We start from the raw sequence: 22,928 nt of genomic DNA, 5'->3' as shown, positions 1-22,928 counted from the left end.
AGAGCTTACAAACTGTGGCAGGAACGAGCTTGCCTTCCCCATCCTTGACATTAGTAAATCTCTCTCGTCTGGTTGCCTGGCAACTGTGAGTATATCCCCCTCGCTCTGGATGCTGAGGCGATGCAGCTATTCAGTGAAGGGTTGCGACGCTGAAGCTTAAAATGCGGTGGAGGAGGTTGCTGGAGAGAGGGAGCACGGATGCTGGTGAACTGGTCCTGCCCGCAGCCTTCAACCAACATTACCGATGGCTGCTGTAACCGGGAGCTGTGCCAAACCACAGGTAAAAGTGATCCCTTCCTGATCCTTGCCTGGTTTTATCTCAGCGGCGCCGTATCTAGGGTTGCCACCTGTCCCGTATTAGCCGGGACATCCCGTATATTGGGCTAAATCGGTTTGTCCCGTACGGGACCGCCCTTGTCCCGTATTTGACCGCTACCACTCGGGTCGAGTCGGAACGCCGCTTCCGGCCCCGCCTCACCCGTCCCGACGTAGTGCAGCCCGTGGAGTGCAGCAGCAGCACCTCGCCAGTGGCCCCGTTGGTCGGTCAACAGCCTTCGCTTACCGCCGACACCACCACCACCCCTCCTTCTCACGGCCGATCATCGGTTCATGAGTTGGATCGGGGTGGCCGGACTTTGCACGCCCGGGCCAAAACTCCTCAGCTGGCCCGCCGGCTGGGCTTTGCGTGCAGTCCACACCCGGGGCCAACTCACCATTCACCCAGCCACGGCCCAGTCGGTCAACGAATTGCCGTCGGGAATTTGTCCCGTATTTGACCGTTTGACCCTTATTTGGGATTGAGAAAGTTGGCAAGCCTAGCTGTATCACTGCTGGCCTCTCAAAGCAGGGGACATCGGCATGGACCGGCCCAGTGAGGGCGGGTATTCATACGTACTAGGAGCAGAATTAGGCCATTCGGCCCATCAAGGCCACTCCACCACTCAATCATGGCAGATCTATCTCTCCCTCTCAACCCCATTCTCCTGCCTTCTCCCCATAACCTCTGACACCCACACTAATCAAAAAATCTGTCAACCTCCGCCTTAAACATATCCATTGACTTGCCTTCCACAGGCAATGGATTCTGCAGATTTACCACTAAAGAAATTCCTCCCCATCTACTTTCTAAAGGCACGTCCTTTAATTCTGAGGCTGTGGCCTCTGGTCCTAGACTCTCCCACTAGTGGAATTATCCACTCTATCCAGGGCTTTCACTGTTCAGTAAGTTTCAATGTGGTACCCCCTCATCCTTCTAAACTCCAGCGCATACAGGCCCAGTGCCGTTAAACGCTCATCATGTTAACCCACTCATTCCTGGGATTGTTCTTGTAAACCTCCTCCTTTGGATTCTCTCAGCCTATTTTTTAGTTTGGTTTAGAGATACAGCGTGGAAACAGACCCTTTCGGCTCACCGGGTCTGCGCCGACCAGCGATCCCCGCATATTAACACTATCCTATACCCACTAGGGACAAGTTTTACATTTATAGAAACATAGAAATTAGGTCAGGAGTAGGCCATTCGGCCCTTCGAGCCTGCACCGCCATTCAATATGATCATGACTGATCATCCAACTCAGTATCCCGTACCTGCCTTCTCTCCATACCCCCTGATCCCCTTAACCACAAGGGCCACATCTAACTCCCTCTTAAATATAGCCAATGAACTGGCCTCAACTACCCTCTGTGGCAGAGAGTTCCACAGATTCACCACTCACTGTGTGAAAAAAGTTCTTCTCATCTCGGTTTTAAAGGATTTCCCCCTTATCCTTAAGCTGTGACCCCTTGTCCTGGACTTCCCTACATCGGGAACAATCTTCCTGCATCTAGCCTGTCCACCCCTTAAGAATTTTGTAAGTTTCTATAAGATCCCCTCTCAATCTTCTAAATTCTAGAGAGTATAAACCAAGTCTATCCAGTCTTTCTTCATAAGACAGTCCTGACATCCCAGGAATCAGTCTGGTGAACCGTCACTGCACTCCCTCTATGGCAATAATGTCCTTCCTCAGATTTGGAGACCAAAACTGTACGCAATACTCCAGGTGTGGTCTCACCAAGACCCTGTACAACTGCAGTAGATTTGCAAGCCAATTAACCTACATACCTGTACGTCTTTGGAGTGTGGGAGGAAACCGAAGATCTCGTTATTTCGAGGAAGCATTTGGCATTCAGCTCCCCTCCATGGAGGTACAGTGGACACTTGACAGAAGTAGATGACCCGGAGCAGCCGGAGAAAACCCACGCAGGTCACGGGGAGAACGTACAAACTCCGTACAGACAGCGCCCGTAGTCAGGATCGAACCTGTGTCTCTGGCGCTGTGAGGCAGCAGCTCTACCCGCTGCACATTTCCAAACTAAACCAAATGTCCTTTCTAAGAACACAGCGTCCATGTTGTGATTGGAATGCACCCGCAGTTCAGCCAAAGATGCATTGGGGGATTGAGGAAGGTTGCAGCGTGAGGGAGCGCTGAGATTGGTTTGGCTGCATTTTTGGATCGGCAGCATGATTGGTTTGGCTGCATGGTTGGGTTGGTAGCATGGTTGGTTCTGCAGCATTGTTGGTTTGGGTGCATGGTTGGTTTGGATGCATGGCTGGTTTGGGTGCATGGTTGGATTGGCTGCACAGTTGGTTTGGATGCATGGTTGGTTTGGCATCATGGCTGGTTCAGCTGAATGATTGGTTTGGATGCATGGTTGGTTTGGATGCATGATTGGTTTGGATGCATGGTTGGATTGGCTGCATGGTTGGATTGGCACCATGGCTGGTTTGGCTGCATGGTTGGTTTGGCACCATGGCTGGTTTGGCTGCAGGGTTGGTTTGGCTGCATGGTTGGTTTGGATGCATGGTTGGATTGGCTGCAGGGTTGGATTGGCACCATGGCTGCATGGTTGGTTTGGCACCATGGCTGGTTTGGCTGCATGGTTGGTTTGGATGCATGGCTGGTTTGGCTGCATGGTTGGTTTGGCTGCATGGTTGGTTTGGCTGCATGCATGGTTGGATTGGCTGCATGGTTGGTTTGGCATCATGGCTGATTTGGCTGCACGGTTGGCGTGGCAGCTTGGTTGGTTCTGCAGCATGGTTGCAGGCAGGAGCCCCAATGGTCCACCTGGCCATGCTTGCAGTGGTTGACAGAGCGGGCGATGGCTCAGGTGGCTGCGTTGGCAGCGAGCCAGTGTCTAACTCCACTACTGGATTCCTCTGCTCCGATCCCCTTGGCTGCCCGCCAACAGTTGGCTGGGAACATCTCCGCAGTGTTGCCAAGTTCCCAGGCTCGCTCGCTCACTAACTCCTCCCGTCAACTCAGAAATCACCATTTAGCCAGAGGACAGTTTTAAGGCAGAGATAGACAGATTCTTGATTAGTGCGGGTGTCAGGGGTTATGGGGAGAAGGCAGGAGAATGGGGTTGAGAGGGGAAGATGGATCAGCCATGGTTGAACGGCGGAGTAGACTAGATGGGCCGAACGGCCTAATTCTACTCCTATTCCTTGTGACCTTTTGACCATTTGTGAAAGATGGTCTCATTCAAAGAGACACGGCTAAATGCAGCCCTGCCGGAGTGAGGAACATGCACTGAAAACTAATCGCACTGAAACAACTCGAGCAGTGCCTTCAAGCTCACATGTTTGCAGATGTTCCCAGTTAGAATGGGATGGATTAGTCAAACTGAGCTTGTAATGGAATGTCTGGGTTAGGCTAACACACAATCTGCTTCTCACTCTGTAGGGGGGGGCAGTACAGTGCCGTTAACTGTTTACTTGCTGGTTCATTCCTTTCACCATTAGATTAGATAGCTCAGTTCATTGTTAAATTTTTTTGCATATTTTAGTTTAGAGATACAACGCATAAACAAGCCCATCGGCCCACCAAGTCCAGGCCGCCCAGCACTATCCTACACACACTGGGGACAATTTTAGGGACTAGATTGGATAGGGCACGGACGAAGGGCCGAAGGGCCTGCATCCATGCTGTACGAGTTTGTTGATGTTGTTATCTGGGACTAGCTTGGATAGGGCATGGACAATGGGCTGAAGAGTTTGGTTCGAAGCTAAATGAATAAATCGAAGTGGTGAATCTCTGGAACTCTCTCGCCACAGAGGGTAGTTGAGGCCAGTTTTTTGCTATTAGTTAAGAGGCAGTTAGATGTGGCCCCATTGTGGCTAAGGGGATCAGGGGTATGGAGAGAAGGCAGGTACGGGATACTGAGTTGGATGATCAGCCATGATCATATTGAATGGCGGTGCACTCTCGAAGTAAAGAATGGCCTACTCCTGCACCTAATTTCTATGTTTCTATGTTTCTAAATGTCTAATTGTACTTTGTTTACTGGGACTAGCTTAGATGGAGCATGTTTGATGAGTGGAAGGGCCTGTTTCCATGCTGTATGAGTCCAACTTAGACTGGGACTGGATTGGATAAGTTCACACACAATGGACTGAAAGATCTTTTTCTGGGCTGTGTGAGTCTAGGTTGATGTCGTTAACTGGGACCAGCTTGGACGGGGCACGGATGATGGGCCAAAGGGCCTGTGTGGGTGTTCTCTGACCTTTGCCCTTTGCCCCACAGCCCCTTCACGGCCCAGCTCGGCCTCGTCGCTCAGCCTGATGTCGGCGGTGGTGGGGGGGATGTCCGCAGCCCGCAGCTCCGGCAGCTGCACGTCGGTCAACACGGTTTGCTCGGACAGCGAGCGTCCGGCCAGCCTCAGCTCCTCCGCCTCCTCCGCCTCGCTGCAGGAGTCCCACAGCGCCTTCGGCAGCAGCGGCGCCCTGGCGCCCGTCGCCCCCGGCAACCCCGGCCCGCACAGCAGCGACATCAGCCTGGACCTGACGCCCGTGGGCCCGGCCGAGGCTCCGTCCGAACCGCCAGGGCCGGCACCCTCCCCTCGCCCCGTCGCCCGGGACAACGGCGGGCGGCCTCCGGAGCGGAAGGAACCCCAGACCAAGCCGTCGCACGTGGAGCGGGTGGTCAGGGAGATCGTGGAGACGGAGCGGGCCTACGTGAGGGATCTGAAGAGCATCGTGGAGGTAGGCCTCAGGCTTCGGGCCTTGTTCACCGTGATAAACACAACCATTCAATGTTTCAACGATTATTGTCCCACACGATACGATATAACTTTATTTATCCCAGGAGGGATATTGATCTGCCAACCGTCATGAAAACACACAAACACAAAATACATAAAACATGAAATTAAAGTGATGAGTGGAAAGGATTGTGGATGTACAAAGAGTGGGGAGGGTTACAGTTTGATGTACAAATGTACAGTGAAATTCCTATCTTACATACAATCCAGTAGAACATTGCCACTCCTAAAGGGCCTGTCCCACTTTCAAGACCTAATTCACAACCTTTTTTACTCGTGGACATTTTTCATCATGTTGAACAAACGGCCCGGCCTACTTGATGCCCCAAGTACCTACGACTAGCATCACGACCTAGCTACGACCTTGTGTTCCGACCATGCTGTGAGTATGAGTCAAGGGCAAACTCGGCAGAGGTCGTGAAAGTGGAACAGGCCCTTAAGAACCATCTCCGATTAGAAATAGTCCATGCAGCCAACATGCAAACGTACGCTAGATTTCGCGCCATTTTCAAGACGGGACTGGTATATAGAAGCAAGGATGTAACACAGAGGCTTTCTAAGGCACTGGTCAGACTGCATTTGGAGTATTGTGAACAGTTTTGGGCCCCATTTCTGAGGAGGGTTGTGTAGGAAAGACCACAGATCAATGCAAAATAAGATTGTTATAAAATAATGCAATAAGATTGTTAAGGGTTTGGACACGCTAGAGGCAGGAAACATGTTCCCGATGTTGGGGGAGTCCACAACCAGGGGCCACACACAGTTTAAGAATAAGGAGTAAGCCATTTAGAACGGAGACGAGGAAACACTTTTTCTCACAGAGAGTGGTGAGTCTGTGGAATTCTCTGCCTCAGAGGGCGGTGGAGGCAGGTTCTCTGGATGCTTTCAAGAGAGAGCTAGATAGGGCTCTTTAAAATAGCGGAGTCAGGGGATATGGGGAGAAGGCAGGAACGGGGTACTGATTGGGGATGCTCAGCCATGATCACATTGAATGGCTCGAAGGGCTAAATGGCCTACTCCTGCACCTATTGTCTATTGTCAAAATGCTGGAGTAACCAATGTCTTATAGAAACTTACAAAATTCTTAAGGGGTTGGACAGGCTAGATGCAGGAAGATTGTTCCCGATGTTAGGGAAGTCCAGGACAAGGGGTCACAGCTTAAGGATAAGGGGGAAATCCTTTAAAACCGAGATGAGAAGAACTTTTTTCACACAGAGAGTGGTGAATCTCTGGAACTCTCTGCCACAGAGGGTAGTTGAGGCCAGTTCATTGGCTATATTTAAGAGGGAGTTAGATGTGGCCCTTGTGGATAAGGGGATCAGGGGGTATGGAGAGAAGGCAGGTACGGGATACTGAGTTGGATGATCAGCCATGATCATATTGAATGGCGGTGCAGGCTCGAAGGGCCGAATGGCCCACTCCTGCACCTAATTTCTATGTTTCTATGTTTCTATGTAACTCAGCAGGCCAGGCAGCATAGCATCTCTGGAGAGAAGGAATGGTGTCTAAAGAAGGGTCTCGACCTGAAACGTCACCCATTCCTTCTCTCCAGAGACGCTGCCTGTCCCGCTGAGTTACTTTTTGTGTCTATCTGTGGGGAGTTATGCTGACATTGGAGATGATCCAGACAAGGTTTTTACGAGAACGATCCCAGGGATGATTGGGTTAATGTAAGAGGAGCATTTGAAGGCTTACATTGCCTGTACTCGCTGGAGTTTAGAAGGATGAAGCATGTGTTGTATCCAGCCTTTGACTTAATGGGCAGAAAAAAGCTTTAGTGATTCGATCGTCTTATGGAATGTTAGTTACTGAGTACTGGACTGAGTTGGAAACAGCCCAGGCATGGTTTAATTACATCTCCTGCCGCTGTGGGAACCTTTAATAACATTCTCTGGTTGAATATAACTGCAGTGATTAAATAGCATTTATAGGTCCCTTCCTAATAGGGAGCTGGTGGGATCGCTTCCTGGGGAAAGCACTTATTAATTACTGAACCTCACTGCACTTACACCAGAACTGCACAATCTTCTGAGGATTGTTCCCTGCAGTTGCCTGTCTCTGTTAGCATGTAACGTCGACCATTCCCAGATATGCAACCCATGCGGACCTCACCTGTTCCTCATTTGTTAGTGTAGTCTAGTTTGTCGTCCTGTAAATACAATGCCAGGTTAAGTATAAGGTGTAGAGTGCGGCACGGTGGCACAGCGGTAGAGTTGCTGCCTTACAGCACGATCCCGACTACGGGCGCTGTCTGTACAGAGTTTGGACGTTCTCCCTGTGACCTGCGTGGGTTTCCTCCGGGATATCTAGTCTAAGCCGCGGAGGTTGGCCTCCCGTTCCGATTGGTTAATGTAAAATTGTCCCTAGTGTGTGTAGGATTGTGTGAGTGTGTGGGGATCGCTGGTCGGCATGGACTCGGTGGGCCGAAGGGCCTGTTTCCGCGCTGTATCTCTAAACTAAACTAAAAACTTTAAAATAGTCGACTGACACCAAGTCCAGTTTAGTTTACCGAGGTACAGTGAAAAGCTTTTTTGTTGCCTGCTATTCAGTCAGCCGAGTGGCCTACTCCTGCACCTATTGTCTATTGTCTATTGTTATCGCCTATCCATGCTCTCCAGAGATGTTGCCTGACCTGCTGAATGACGCCAACACTTTGTGTCTTGTTTTGGTTGCCTGGTTGAAAGAAACTACATGGAAACAGGCTCCGTGTCCCACCGTGTCATAGAAACATAGATAGAAACATAGAAATTAGGTGCAGGAGTAGAGGCCATTTGGCCCTTCGAGCCTGCACCACCATTCAATATGATCATGGCTGATCATCCAACTCAGTATCCCGTACCTGCCTTCTCTCCATACCCCCTGATCCCCTTAGCCACAAGGGCCACATCTAACTCCCTCTTAAATATAGCCAATGAACTGGCCTCAACTACCCTCTGTGGCAGAGAGTTCCAGAGATTCACCACTCTCTGTGTGAAAAAAGTTCTTCTCATCTCGGTTTTTAAAGGATTTCCCCTTTATCCTTAAGCTGTGACCTCTTGTCCTGGACTTCCCTAACATCGGGAACAATCTTCCTGCATCTAGCCTGTCCAACCCCTTAAGAATTTTGTAAGTTTCTATAAGATCCCCTCTCAATCTTCTAAATTCTAGAGAGTATAAACCAAGTGTCGACGGAGATCATCGATCACTTGTTCATACTATTATCCCACTTTCTCATCCACTGCCTGCACATGAGGGACAATTTTCCAGAGGGCCGATTAACTTACAAACCCGCACATCTTTGGCAGCCTATTTACCCATCTCCCCACATCCCCCTCAACTGCTCTCCCTCCCTTCAGATTCAACCGCTCACCCTCACCCTAGGGGGCAATTATCCCCACCAACCAACACTACTTTGGGATGTGGGAGGAAACCGGAGCACCCGGAGGAAATCCATGTGGTCACAGGGAGAAACATAGACAATAGGTGCAGGAGTAGAGGCCATTCGGCCCTTCGAGCCTGCACCGCCATTCAATATGATCATGGCTGATCATCCAACTCAGTATCCCATCCCTGCCTTCTCCCCATACCCCCTGATCCCTTTAGCCACAAGGGCCACATCTAACTCCCTCTTAAATATAGCCAATGAACTGTGTGGCCTCAACTACCTTCTGTGGCAGAGAGTTCCACAGATTCACCACACTCTGTGTGAAAAATGTTTTTCTCGTCTCGGTCCTAAAGGATTTCCCCTTTATCTTTAAACTGTGACCCCTTGTTCTGGACTTCCCCAACATCGGGAACAATCTTCCTGCATCTAGCCTGTCCAACCCCTTAAGAATTTTGTAAGCTTCTATAAGATCCCCCCTCAATCTTCTAAATTCTAGCGAGTACAAGCCGAGTCTCCCCACATCCCCTCAACTGCTCTCCCTCCCTTCAGATTCAACCCCTCATCCTCACCTTAGGGGCAATTATCCCCACCAACCAACACTACTTTGGGATGTGGGAGGAAACCGGAGCACCCGGAGGAAATCCACGTGGTCACAGGGAGAACGTGCAAACTCCACATAGAGATAGCCAGCACCCGAGAATAGGATCGAACCCGGGTCTCTGGCTCCATGAGGCAGGGGCTCCATTTTGCTGAAGTGATTTTCTTCTCATTATAAGGCGTCGTTTCAGTGGCTGCTTTTCACTTTTATGCATGAGAGCAACTTAATTAAAATGTCTTTTGGAGCAATGAATCATATTTGGTTATCGGCAGTGACCACTGCAACAGAGTACAGCTGCCTCGTGTATTTCCTGTAATAATACTGAGGCACGATCCCTCTGTCAACCTGCGCTCAGATCCGGGTATGGAGTCTCCACCAGGAATTCCCATTGTTTTCCCAAGACCGTCCCCCATTCTTCCCAAAGCCTCCAGTCATTCCCACTGCCCACTCCGAGCCTCAGCCCGTGTGTGCGTGAAGCCGCAAAGCATGACTAGACTTGGTCAAAGACACACGCAAGATGCTGGAGTAACTCAGCGGGACAGGCAGCATCTCTGGAGAGAAGGGATGGGTGACGTTTCGGGCCGAGACCCTTCTTGAGGCCGACAGGACAGTGCGGTGGGCCGAAGTGCCTGTTTCCATGCTGTATCTCTAAACTAAATTCAACAGAGAGGAAGATAGACACAAAATGCTGGAGTAACTCAGTGGGTGCAGCATCATCTATGGAGCGAAGGGAATAGGCAACGTTTCGGGCCGAAACCCTTCTTCAAGCGAAGGATGTTCTGGATGGAAGGAATGGGTGACGTTTCGGGCCGAAACCCTTCTTCCCTTTCCGTCTATGAGCCGAAACGTCACCCATTCCTTCTCTCCAGAGATGCTGCCTGTCCCGCTGAGTTACTCCAGCATTTTGTGTCTATCTTTGGTTTAAACCAGCATCTGCAGTTCCTTCCTACACAGATGGGAAGAAGCTTCTCCCTAGCCTGGTTGTGAGCTGGGACATATAAGGTCATGGCCGGCCCATTGCAGGAGAGGGATTCTGAGTCAGTAAAACTCACGCAAACAGTATTAAATTCAACGCATCCAAAACCCATGTCATCCAAAACTGGCCTCAATCATTCGACTGTGTTTATACAGCCTCGGGAGAGTGTTTAAAAAAGAAGGCCTACTCTCTGCTGGACAACAGGGGTTGCCATGGGAGGCGGGCGACCTCTGACCTGGAAGTGTTCTGTCGACGCAGAGGGGCCATGTTTTAACGGCGTCGGGTTTGACCCCTGACCCTGGGGCGTTTGGCTGGACGGTCCAAGCCTGGGTCGTGTGGGAATGTGTGGGAGAGGAGGTCACTCCAGGTCACAGGCGGAGAGAGAACAAACATCTTCTCATGAGACACGAGGCTATCGCAAATTGCCAAGGAAGGACGTCAGCCATTGGAGTTGTAAAACAAGCTGTAAAACAAAGCGGGCGGGGGAGGGGAGGGGAGGTGGGGGGGGGGGGGAGGAGGGGGGAGCGGGGGGGGGTGGGGGGGGTGGGGGGGTGGGACGACAAACAAACACAGGCATTTATTTCTCTCTGGCCCACTGCGAAGTCCAACACACAGTTGGACACAAAATGCTGGAGTAACTCAGTGGGTCGGGCAGCATCTCTGGAGAAAAGGAATGGAAGACGGGACCCTGACCCAAGACGTCACCTATTCCTTTTCACCGGCGATGCTGCCCGACCCACTGAGTTACTCCAGCATTTGGTGCCTATCTTCGGTTCAAACCAGCATAGAAACATAGAACATAGAAATTAGGTGCAGGAGTAGGCCATTCGGCCCTTCGAGCCTGCACCGCCATTCAATATGATCATGGCTGATCATCCAACTCAGTATCCCGTACCTGCCTTCTCTCCATCCATACCCCCTGATCCCTTTAGCCACAAGGGCCACATCTAACTCCCTCTTAAATATAGCCAATGAACTGGCCTCAACTACCCTCTGTGGCAGAGAGTTCCAGAGATTCACCACTCTCTGTGTGAAAAAAGTTCTTCTCATCTCAGGTCCTAAAAGATTTCCCCCTTATCCTTAAGCTGTGTGACCCCTTGTCCTGGACTTCCCTAACATCGGGAACAATCTTCCTGCATCTAGCCTGTCCAACCCCTTAAGAATTTTGTAAGTTTCTATAAGATCCCCTCTCAATCTCCTAAATTCTAGAGAGTATAAACCAAGTCTATCCAGTCTTTCTTCATAAGACAGTCCTGACATCCCAGGAATCAGTCTGGTGAACCGTCTCTGCACTCCCTCTATGGCAATAATGTCCTTCCTCAGATTTGGAGTTTGGACCAAAAATCTGCAGTTCCTTCTTACAAGATCCCCATGGTTATATTGAACGATGACCAGTGTGGACTGGGTGGGCCGAAGGGCCTGTTTCCGTGCTGTATCTCTAAACTATAATATTTCAGCAAGACCCTTAGAGGTGGGATCACCGGGATAGGGCAGGGAGACTGGTGACCGACTGAGAAGTCCACACTGTAGTGGGCAGAGCGGATGTTCCCCACATCTCCCCCCCTCCATACCTCCCCCCCCCCCCCCCCCCCCCCCCCCCTCCCCCCTCTCAATGTGACCATACTGGGGCTAAGAGAGTTAACATCTGCCCAGCCCCCACTGACCCATGCAGTCAGCATCTGGGCCCAGATGTTTCACATTCCACTCAATGTTACATTTTGCCCTATGAAAGAATGCCAGACATTTAATCTGTTCACAGCTCCCTTGATTCCGTACAGAGTTCCATCACACAGCCTGGGGCAGCTGGTGAAGGGAGGCCAAGGATCAGTTTAGTTTATTGTCACTCACATATACAATGCAAAGCCTTTCTGCTGTGTGAATAGACCATATATGATTACAATCAATTGTACAGACACACGATAAAGGGAATAACGTTTAGTGCAAGATATAGCCCAGTAAAGTCCCATTACAAGGGGAGGGGGAACACAGTTGTGCAGCGGTAGAGTTGCTGCCTTACAGCGCCACAGACCCAGGTTCGATCCTGACTACAGGTGCTGTCTGTGTGAGGCTTTACATTCTCCCCGTGACCTGCGTGGGTTTTCTCCGGGTGCTCTGGTTTCCCCCCACACTCCAAACATGTACAGGCTTGTAGAGTTATTTGGCCTCTGTATATCGTCCCTAGTGTGTAGGATAGTGCCAGAGTCATTTAGATCGGAGACGAGGAAACATTTTTTCACATGAAGAGTTGTGAGTCTGTGGAGTTCTCTGCCTGTGGAGGCCGGTTCTCTGGATGCTTTCAAGAGAGAGCTAGATAGGGCTCTTAAAGATAGCGGAGTCAGGGGATATGGGGAGAAGGCAGGAACGGGGTACTGATTGGGGATGATCAGCCATGATCACAATGAATAGCAGTGCTTACTTGAAGGGCCGAATGGCCTACTCCTGCACCTATTGTCTATTGTCTATTGTATATAGTTTGAGTGATTGCTAGCTGGCATGGACTTGGTGGGCCACAGGGCCTGTTTAAACTAACTAAACTAAACTAAACTAAACTTAAGCTAAACGTTAGATAGTCCGAGTGTATCCAATGAGGTAGATGGTAGCTCTTTAGTCAGAGGGTGGTGAATCTGTGGGATTCATTGCCATAGAAGGCTGTGGAGGCAAAGTCAGTGGATATTTTTAAGGCAGAGATAGATAGATTCTTGATTAGTACGGGTGTCAGGGGTTATGGGGAGAAGGCAGGAGAATGGGGTTAGGTGGGGGAGATATATCAGCCATGATTGAATGGCGGAGTAGACTTGATGGGCCAAATGGCCTCAGTCTGCTCCCATCACATGAACATGAGGATCGTTCTCCAGTTGGTGAGAGGGTGGTCCAGTTGCCCAAGAGAGAGTTAGATTTACCGCTAACAGAATCAAGGGATATGGGGAGAAGGCAGGAACGGGGTACTGATTGTGGATGATCAGCCATGATCACATTGGATGGTGGTGCAGGCTCAAAGGGTGGAATGGTCTACTCCTGCACCTATTGTCTATGTTTCTGTGTTTGCTGGGAAGAAACTGTTCCTGACCAACAAAAAGTTTGGTGTCTTTCACCGAGTTGTTGACCTTCCAGCAGCATTTGATGCCCGTCTCCGAATGTGTTCCTGAGAACGTTTTTCCCCCCCAAAAATAAACCTTATTCTGAATTTCTCCTTTTCTGTGACCCTCAGGATTATCTGGGCTGCATCATCGATTGTGGAGAACTCCCCCTGCAACCCGACGAAGTCAACACCTTGTTCTGTAACATCGAGGATATCTATCAGTTCAACAGGTAAAAGGGGCAAAGAGTGATGGGTGGATACAGGTGAGGGGGGGGGCAGTGTGATAGACAGATGGGTGGAGTAAATATGTCGGAAGGAACTGCGGATGCTGGTTTTAAACCGAAGATAGACACCAAAAACCTGGAGTAACTCAGCGGGTCGGGCAGCGTGTCTGGAGAGAAGGAATGGGCGACGTTTCGGGCTGAGATCCTTCTTCGGACTGGGAGTCGGGGGAAAGGGAAACGAGAGATGGAGAACGGAGACGAGGAAACACTTTTTCTCACAGAGAGTGGTGAGTCTGTGAAATTCTCAGAGGGCGGTGGAGGCAGGTTCTCTGGATGCTTTCAAGAGAGAACTAGATAAGGCTCTTAAAAATAGCAGTCAGGGAATATGGGGAGAAGGCAGGAATGGGGTACTGATTGGGGATGATCAGCCATTGAATGGCGGTGCTGGCTCGAAGGGCCAAATGGCCTACTCCTGCACCTGTTGTCTATTGTCTATTGAGATACAGACGGTGATGTTCAGAGAGATAGAGAAGAAATGAATGAATGACATGCACACAAAGTAACGGCGGAACACGGTGGCGCAGCGGTAGAGTTGCTGCCTTACAGCGAATGCAGCGCCGGAGACCCGGGTTCGATCCCGACTATTGCCGCTGTCTGTACGGAGTTTGTACGTTCTCCCCGTGACCTGCGTGGGTTTTCTCCGAGATCTTCAGTTTCCTCCCACACTCCAAAACGTAGAGGTTTGTAGGTTAATTGGCTTGGTGTATGTGTAAAAATTGTCCCCAGTGTGTGCAGGATAGCGTTAGTGTGCGGGGATCACTGGTCGGTGCGGACACGGCCTATTTTCACGCTGTATCTCCAAACTACACTAAACTAAACTAAAATATAACGCTGCTCTTTCTCCTTGCAGTGAGCTCCTGGATGACTTAGAACGCAGCAAGGACCCCATCGGAGTGGCCGAGTGCTTTGTTGATCGGGTGAGCAAACAGACCCCAACATCTCCTCGAACCCCCCCACCCACCCCCCCTCTCCCCCTCCGGCAATCAGCAACTTGGTCTTGAAGATAGCGGAGTCAGGGGATATGGGGGAGAAGGCAGGAACGGGGTACTGATTGAGGATGATCAGCCATGATCACATTGAATGGTGGTGCTGGCTCGAAGGGCCGAATGGCCTAATCCTGCATCTATTGTCTATTGTCTATTGTCCCCTTTGGTCGCTTATTTCCACACCTTCCCCTTCCATATCCCTCATTTCCCTCTCTCCTGACTCTCAGTCTGAAGAAGGGTCTCAACCTGAAACATCACCCATTCCTTCTCTCCAGAGATGCTGCCTGTCCCACTGAGTTACTCCAGCATTTTGTGCCTATCTTTGGCAACAATATCTAACCAGCCCCCCTCCACCTCCCCAGTACCTCAGGGTGAACTTAGTGGGTTCAAGGCCCCTCCCAGGTATTCTGATCGAACCAAAATTCTGCAATTTGAGTGGCGCAGCAGTAGAGTTGCTGCCTCACAGCGCCAGAGGCCCAGGTTCGATCCTGACTACGGGTGCGGTCTGTCAGTACAGAGTTTGCACGTTCTCCCCGTGACCTGCGTGGGTTTTCCCCGGGTGCTCCGGTTTCCGCCCACATCCCAAAGCCGTGCGGGTTTGTAGGCTAATTGGCCCTCTGTCTATCGATCATCCAGTGCATCAGGAAAATGGGATAACATGGAACTCGTGTCAACGGATGAACAATCGATGGTCAGCGTGGACTAGGTGGTCCGGAGGGTTCTGTTTCCATGCTGCATCTCTAAATTAAAAATTAATAAAGAAAATGTATGAGGCATCTGGGTGGGTGGCCTGTGTGTTAGCAGAGCTCCCTGTCACAAATGCCGCATAAATCTGACTTGCCTTAGTCGGGATCAGGATTTGAATTCCTTTGGGATTTCACTTCAAAGACGGCAGTGGGGTGGAATTTCGGATCGGATGATCCAATCCCACCCGTCAGAACCTCCCTGGTGGTTCCCAACCTCTCTCCCCTTCCCCCTCACCCCCCCCCGGCACCTCTCTCCCCTTTCCCCTTTCTCCCCCTTCCCCTTCTCTCCCCTTCCCACTCCCTCGCCTTCCCACTCCCTCCCATATCTCTCTCCTCTCCCCCCCCTTCCCCCTCTCCCTCCCTCTTCCCCTCTCTCCCCCTTCCCCCTCTTCCCCCTCTCTCCCCCCTTCCCCCTCTTCCCCCTCTCTCCCCTCTCCCCTTCCCCCTCTCCTCCCTCTCCTTCCCCCTCCCTCCACTCACCTCTCTCCCCCTTCCCCCTCTCCCTCCCTCTTCCCCTCTCTCCTTCTCTCTCTCTCCCCCTCTCTCTCCCCCTCTCCTCTTCTCTCTCTCCCTCTTTCCCCTTTCTCCCTCCTTCCTCCTCTCTCCTTCCCCCTCTCTCCCCCATTTCCACTATCTTCCCCTTCCTTCTCTCTCCTCCCCCCTTCTCTCCCCCTTCCACCCCACTCCCCTTCCCCCTCTCTCCCCCCCCCCTTCTCTCCCCTTCTATCCCACTCCCCATCCCCCTCTCTCCCCCCCCTCCCCCCCTTTTCTTCCCCTTCCTCCCTCATTCCCACTCCCCCCCCCCTCCTCAGTCTCTGTGATCCCAGGCCTATTGATCTTTCATCTATATAAACCCCGATGACTATTCTGTCCCCACAGAGTGAAGAGTTCGACATCTACACCCTCTACTGCATGAACTACCCCAAGTAAGTCACCTCTGGGTGGGGTACGTGTGTGACCGAACCCTGTGCAGGCCAGGGTTCGGAGTTCAGGGGTCATCAGATGGGCCTGATGCCGTTGTGAGGCGCGGTTGTCAAGGTTACGGGCCTATCCCATCCTCGCTAGGCCCTGGCCTTACTTTAGTTCCGTTTAGTTTTGTTCTAACGTATACCGAGGTACAGTGAAAAGCCTTTGTTTCCACTAGTGGGAGCGTTTAGGACCAGACTGCCTCAGAATAAAAGGGCATAACTTTAGAAAGGAGATGAGGAGGAATTTCTTTAGTCGGAGTGTGGTGAACCTGTGGAATTAATTGTCACAGACGGCGGTGGAGGCCAAGTCAATGGGTATTTTTAAGGCAGAGATAGATTCTTGGTTAGTATGGGTGTCGGGGATTATGGGGAGAAGGCAGGAGAATGGGGTTAGGAGGGAGAGATTTAATGGGGGAGTAGACTTGATGGGCCAAATGGCCTAATTCTGCTACTATCACTTCTGGAAGCTGTGTAATTTGGCCTTAACGCTGCATACTCTCTCTAACCTCGCTCCCTCTCTCCCTCTCGCCACAGCTCAGTGACTGTCCTACGAGACTGCATGAGGAACGAGATTTTGGCCAAGTTTTTCCGCGCCCGCCAGACCACACTCTCGCACTCCTTGCCCCTGGAGACGTACCTGTTGAAGCCCGTGCAGAGGATCCTCAAATATCACCTCCTGCTGCAGGTAAACAATCGACAATAGGTGCAGGAGTAGAGGCCATTCGGCCCTTCGAGCCAGCACCGCCATTCAATGTGATCATGGCTGATCATCCCCAATTTAGAAGATTGAGAGGGGATCTTACAAAATTCTTAAGGGGTTGGACAGGCTAGATGCAGGAAGATTGTTCCCGATGTTGGGGAAGTCCAGGACAAGGGGTCACAGCTTAAGGATAAGGCCGAAATCCTTTAAAACCGAGATGAGAAGAACTTTTTTCACGCAGAGAGTGGTGAATCTCTGGAACTCTCTGCCACAGAGGGTAGTTGAGGCCACAGTTCATTGGCTATATTTAAGAGGGAGTTAGATGTGGCCCTTGTGGCTAAAGGGATTAGGGGGTATGGAGAGAAGGCAGTTACGGGATACTGAGTTGGATGATCAGCCATGATCATATTGAATGGCGGTGCAGGCTCGAAGGGCCGAATGGCCTACTCCTGCACCTAATTTCTATGTTTCTATGTTTCTAATCAGTACCCCGTTCCTGCCTTCTCTCCATATCCCCTGACTCCACTATTTTTAAGAGCCCTATCTAGCTCTCTCTTGAAAGCATCCAGAGAACCTGCCTCCACCGCCCTCTGTGAGGCAGAGAATTCCACAGACTTTGGCGTAGGGTGGGGGTGTGGGAGAGGGTAGGGTGGGGATGGGATTGATTGAGGGGGGTAGGTGCGGAGGGGAGAGGGGGAGGGGAAGTGGGGGGTTTGCTGTGAGTCTGGGCGGTAACGCATTACGTGGTTCCCGGCAGGAGTTGGCGAAACACTTTGACAAGAGCGCGGGGGGTTACGAGATGGTGAAGGAAGCCATCATCACCATGACGGCCGTGGCCTGGTACATCAACGACATGAAGAGGAAGCAGGAGCAGGCCGTGCGGCTACAGGTAAAGGCACATATGATAGTGGTGTTTAAGAGGCTTTCAGATAGGCACATGGATATACAGGGACAGGGGGGATATGGATTACTGTGCAGGCAAAGGAAATCAGCACAGGAAGAGGCCATTCGGCCTACAATGTCCATGCTGAACATGATGCCTTGGCATCATGTTCAGCATGGACATTGTGGGCCGAATGGCCTCTTCCTGTGCTGTCCTGTTCTATGTTGTGTCAACTGCTGAATCCTGGTCTTGTGCTCCCCCCTGCTGGGCTACTCAGGTATGGCAAGCAAATGTTCTGAGCAAAAAGTTAACTCAACGGCTCTGGAGAACATGATTGGAGATGTTTCGGGTCGAGAGTTTCACCCAATGTGAAATGTCACCTCTCCATGTTCTCCAGAGATGCTGTCTGATCCGCTGAGTTACTTCAGCACTTTGTGTCAATGGACAATAGACAATAGGTGCAGGAGGAGGCCATTCGGCCCTTCGAGCCAGCACCGCCATTCAATGTGACCATGGCTGATCATCCCCAATCAGTACCCCGTTCCTGCCTTCTCCCCATATCTCCTGACTCCGCTATTTTTAAGAGCCCTATCTAGCTCTCTCTTGAAAGCATCCAGAGAACCGGCCTCCACCGCCCTCTGAGGCAGAGAATTCCACAGACTCACCACACTCTGTGAGAAAAAGTGTTTCCTCGTCTCCGTTCTAAATGGCTTACTCCTTATTCTTAAACTGTGTGTGGCCCCTGGTTCTGGACTCCCCCAACATCGGGAACATGTTTCCTGCCTCTAGCGTGTCCAAGCCCTTAACAATCTTATATGTTTCAATGAGAAACCCTCTCAACCTTCTAAACTCCAGAGTGTACAAGACCTGTCGCCATGGTGCACCTCGAAACTAATATGTTCCTTGTCACGAAACAAGGAACTGCTGATGCTGGTTAATACTCTGGTTAATACTCAGGTCAAATGGCCTACTCCTGCACCTATTGTCTATTGTCTATTGTCTATTGTCATTTTGTGTCCTTTTGCCATCCTCTGCAGGAGATTCAGAACTCGTTGCTTAACTGGAATGGTCCCGACCTGATTGCGTTCGGGGAGCTGGTGCTGGAAGGGACGTTCAGGGTCCAGAGAGCCAAGAAGGAGAGAACGTTGTTCCTGTTCGACAAGATGTTGCTCATCACCAAGAAGAGAGCCGAGCATTTCAGTTACAGTCTGCACATCTTTGTAAGTGACACCGTGCTGGGAGACACTGAGCCTGCACTCGCTGGAGTTTAGAAGGATGGGGATGGGGGGACCCCATTGAAACTCACCGGATAGTGATAAGCTTGGATAGAGTCAAGTCAAGTCAAGTCAAGTTTATTTGTCACATACACATACGAGATGTGCAGTGAAATGAAAGTGGCAATGCTCGCGGACTTTTGTGCAAAAGACAAACAACAAAACAACCAAACAAATTATAAACACAATCATAACACACATATTCTTTTACATAATAAATAATAGAAGGAAAAACGTTCTGTAGAGTTAGTCCCTGGTGAGAAAGGCGTTTACAGTCCGAATTGCCTCTGGGAAGAAACTCCTTCTCAACCTCTCCGTTCTCACTGCATGGCAACGGAGGCGTTTGCCTGACCGTAGCGGCTGGAACAGTCCGTTGCAGGGGTGGAAGAGGTCTCTCATGATTTTGTTTGTTCTGGAGTTGCACCTCCTGTTGTATAGTTCCTGCAGGGGGGTGAGTGAAGTTCCCATAGTGCGTTCGGCCAAACGCACTACTCTCTGCAGAGCCTTCTTGTCCTTGGCAGAGCAATTCCCGAACCAGATGGTAATGTTCCCGGACAAGATGCTTTCCACCGCCGCTGCGTAGAAGCAGTGTAGGATCCTTGGAGACACTCTGAATTTCCTCAATTGCCTGAGGTGGTAAAGGCGCTGCCTTGCCTTACTCACCAGGGCTGAGGCGTGTGATGGCCATGTCATATCCTCAGAGATGCGGACTCCCAGATATTTAAAACAGTGGATGTGGGGAGGATGTTTCCACTAGTGTGAGAGTCTAGGGCCACAGGCCAAGGGTGGCATGGTGGCGCAGTGGTAGAGTTGCTGCCATTACAGCGACCCAGGTCTGATCCTGACTACGGGTGCTGTCTATATGGAGTTTGTACATTCTCCCTGTGACTGCGTGGGTTTTCTCCAGGTTCCCCAGTTTTCTCCCACACTCCAAAGACGTACAGGTTTGAAGGTTAATTGGCTCGGTAAAAATGGTAACTTTTCCGCGGTGTGGAGAATAACGCTAGTGTACGGGTATCGCTGGTCGGCGCGGATCGATAGGCCGAATGGCCTATTTCCGTGCTGTATCTCTAAGCTGAACTAACGTTATATGTGGCTAAAGGGATCAGGCGGTATGGAGAGAAGGCAGGTATGAGATACTGAGTTGGATGATCAGCCATGATCATATTGAATGGCGGTGCAGGCTCGAAGGGCCGAATGGCCTACTCCTGCACCTATTTTCTATGTTTCTATGTTATATGGATAGGAAAGGTGTAGAGGGATATGGGCCAAAGACTGGCAAGTGGGACTAGTGTAGATGGGGCATGTTGGGCCAAAGGGCCTGTTTCGACGCTGTATGGCTCTATGTGAATATGTGACAACATAGCTACAGTTTTCTGGGGTGGGTTAGAGTGGCTGATCGGGGAAGATTTTCCAGTGCTTTGTGTGTAAGAAAGAACCGCAGATGCTGGTTCAAACTGAAGACAGACAGTCTGAAGAAGGGCCTCGACCCGAAACGTCACCCATTCCTTCTCTCCCCAGAGATGCTGCCTGACCCAACCGAGCTACTCCAGGTTTTTGTGCCTCTCTCCAATGCGGTAATTTTTCCTTTCCTCTGCAGTGCTGCAACCTGACACTATCAGAGAATGTGAAGGATTCGCTCAGCTTCCGTGTAACGGACCTGACGGTGTCTCGACAACAACACACCCTCCAGGTCGGTGGTTCAGTCCCGACCCTCTTCCCCTCTTCCCTCCCCCTCCCCTCCTCCCCATCTCTGGTCCCAGCCATGTTGGTGTTGAGACAGTGGCCTGCAGGGGGCAGCACCCATCACACTGTGAGGATCTTATAGAAACACATGAAACATATAAGTAAGTAGACAAGTTTATTGGCCAAGTATTCACATACAAGGAATTAGCCTTGGTGCTCCGCCCACAAGTAACAACATGACATACAGTGACAGTTACGAATGACTCAGAAAACACTAAATAATAATAAGAAGAATTTAGAAGATTGAGGGGGGATCTTATAGAAACTTACAAAATTCTTAAGGGGTTGGACAGGCTAGATGCAGGAAGATTGTTCCCGATGTTGGGCAAGTCCAGAACAGGGGGTCACACAGTTTAAGGGTAAAGGGGAAGTCTTTTCGGACCGAGATGAGAAATTTTTTTTTCACACACAGAGAGGTGAATCTGTGGAATTCTCTGCCACAGAAGGTAGTTGAGGCCACAGTTCATTGGCTATTTTTAAGGGGGAGTTAGATGTGGCGCTTGTGGCTAAGGGGAGCAGAGGATATGGAGAGAAGGCAGGTACGGGATACTGAGTTGGATGATCAGCCATGATCATATTGAATGGCGGTGCCGGCTCGAAGGGCCGAATGGCCTACTCCTGCACCTAATTTCTATGTTTCTATGTTTCTATTAATGATAAAACACCATTGATCAAGCATGTGAACCAACAAAATACCAGATCACCTGTAGGGAGGCTACAGATTTTTGGCTGTTGAGTAGAGCAACTACTTGTGGATAAAAAACTGTTTTTATGTCTGGCTGTGGCAGCTTTGACAGTCCGGAGTCGCCTTCCAGAGGGAAGTGATTCAAAGAGTTTGTGGCCAGGGTGAGAGGGGTCAGAGGGGTGTGCAAATTATTGTGTGCAGTTTTGGTCTCCTAATTTGAGAAAGAACATTCTTGTTATTGAGGGAGTGCAGCATAGGTTCACTAGGTTAATTCCCGAGATGGCGGGACTGTCATATGATGAAAGAATGGGTCGACTGGGCTTGTATTCACTGGAATTTAGAAGGATGAGAGTGGATCTTGCAGAAATATATAAAATTCTTAAGGGGTTGGACAGGCTAGATGCAGGAAAAATGTTCCTGACGTTGGGGGAGTCCAGAAACAGGGGTCACAGTTTAAGAATAAGGGATAAGGCCATTTAGGACTGAGATAGCGGAGTCAGGGGATTTGGGGAGAAAGCAGGAACGGGGTACTGATTTTGGATGATCAGCCATGATCATATTGAATGGCGGTGCTGGCTGGAAGGGCCGAATTTAGCCCTAGGAGCTAAATCTAACTCTCTCTTGAAAACACCCAGTGAATTGGCCTCCACTGCCTTTTGCGGCAGGAAATTCCACAGATTCACAAATCTCTGGGTGAATGGGCTATGGTTGCAGAGCAAGGGGGCTGTGGTTGCTAAGGCCTCGCTCGGGCCTACTATTGGTCTACTATCTGTGAAGGCCTCTGGGCCTATGTCCTGGGCCTGTGTCCTGGGCCTGTGTCCTGGGCCTGTGTCCTGGGCCTATGTCCTGGGCCTCTGGGCCTATGTCCTGGGCCTCTGTTCCCAAGACCCCTCTGTTCACCAGCCTTGTTACTGAAGACAACTGCAGGCCCGAGTCCCTATGTGAAGCTGTCCACATTCTTGTTTTTCAGGCGAAGAACCAAGAGGAAAAGAGGTTGTGGATCCATTACCTCAAGCGTCTAATCGTAGAGAATCACCCTATCTCCATCCCTCAAAAGGTACTTACAGTACCTGTAATGTCACCTGTATCACCAAACCTTTCCTATCCATATACCTGTCTAGGTGTCTTTTGAATATTGTTATTGTACCTGCCACAACTACCTCCTCCTGAGTCTGAAGAAGGGGTGGGAGATTGCAACCTTCACGTGGTCCGCCCTGTTTCAACGGATGCAATCATTCAAATAAGATCAAATAGAACAAATCGTCCTACAACTTTAGTCTGTGCACGCCACACGCAAGAAGAAGAGTTTCAATCCGAAAGGTCCGGAGATGCTCCCTGAGTTACTCCAGCATATTGTGTCTATCTACCTCCTCCAGCTGCTCGTTCCATACACCCAGTGACGGAAATCGCTATCAAAATATGGAGGGGACACGAGCACATGCGCACACTCACACGCGAGGTTTCTTTGGGCCCTGTGAGCGGTAATTACTGCTCAATCCAGCGCTAAATGCAGCTCAACTGCCTATCCCGCCGGGTTAACCTACAGCCCTGCCTGGACCG

At 50.5% G+C, this 22,928-nt stretch overlaps 1 protein-coding gene across 1 annotated transcript in view; it reads left to right on the top strand.

Annotated features, from left to right (window-relative positions):
- Window positions 1-22,928, top strand: part of LOC129714155 (pleckstrin homology domain-containing family G member 3-like) — a 64,878-nt gene that overhangs the window by 27,553 nt on the left and 14,397 nt on the right. The window contains exons 3-11 of the mRNA XM_055663653.1: window positions 4,563-5,020; window positions 13,226-13,326; window positions 14,231-14,297; window positions 15,992-16,038; window positions 16,615-16,765; window positions 17,538-17,669; window positions 18,701-18,883; window positions 20,538-20,630; window positions 22,339-22,425. Coding sequence (XP_055519628.1) covers window positions 4,563-5,020; window positions 13,226-13,326; window positions 14,231-14,297; window positions 15,992-16,038; window positions 16,615-16,765; window positions 17,538-17,669; window positions 18,701-18,883; window positions 20,538-20,630; window positions 22,339-22,425 — 1,319 coding nt within the window. The remainder of the gene's footprint in view (window positions 1-4,562; window positions 5,021-13,225; window positions 13,327-14,230; window positions 14,298-15,991; window positions 16,039-16,614; window positions 16,766-17,537; window positions 17,670-18,700; window positions 18,884-20,537; window positions 20,631-22,338; window positions 22,426-22,928) is intronic.

The sequence above is a fragment of the Leucoraja erinacea genome, chromosome 38 (assembly GCF_028641065.1).
Source record: "Leucoraja erinacea ecotype New England chromosome 38, Leri_hhj_1, whole genome shotgun sequence".
Taxonomy (NCBI): Eukaryota; Metazoa; Chordata; class Chondrichthyes; order Rajiformes; family Rajidae; genus Leucoraja; species Leucoraja erinaceus.
The sequence above is the reverse complement of the archived record's forward strand: the minus strand, read 5'-3'. Positions and strand labels throughout refer to the sequence as shown.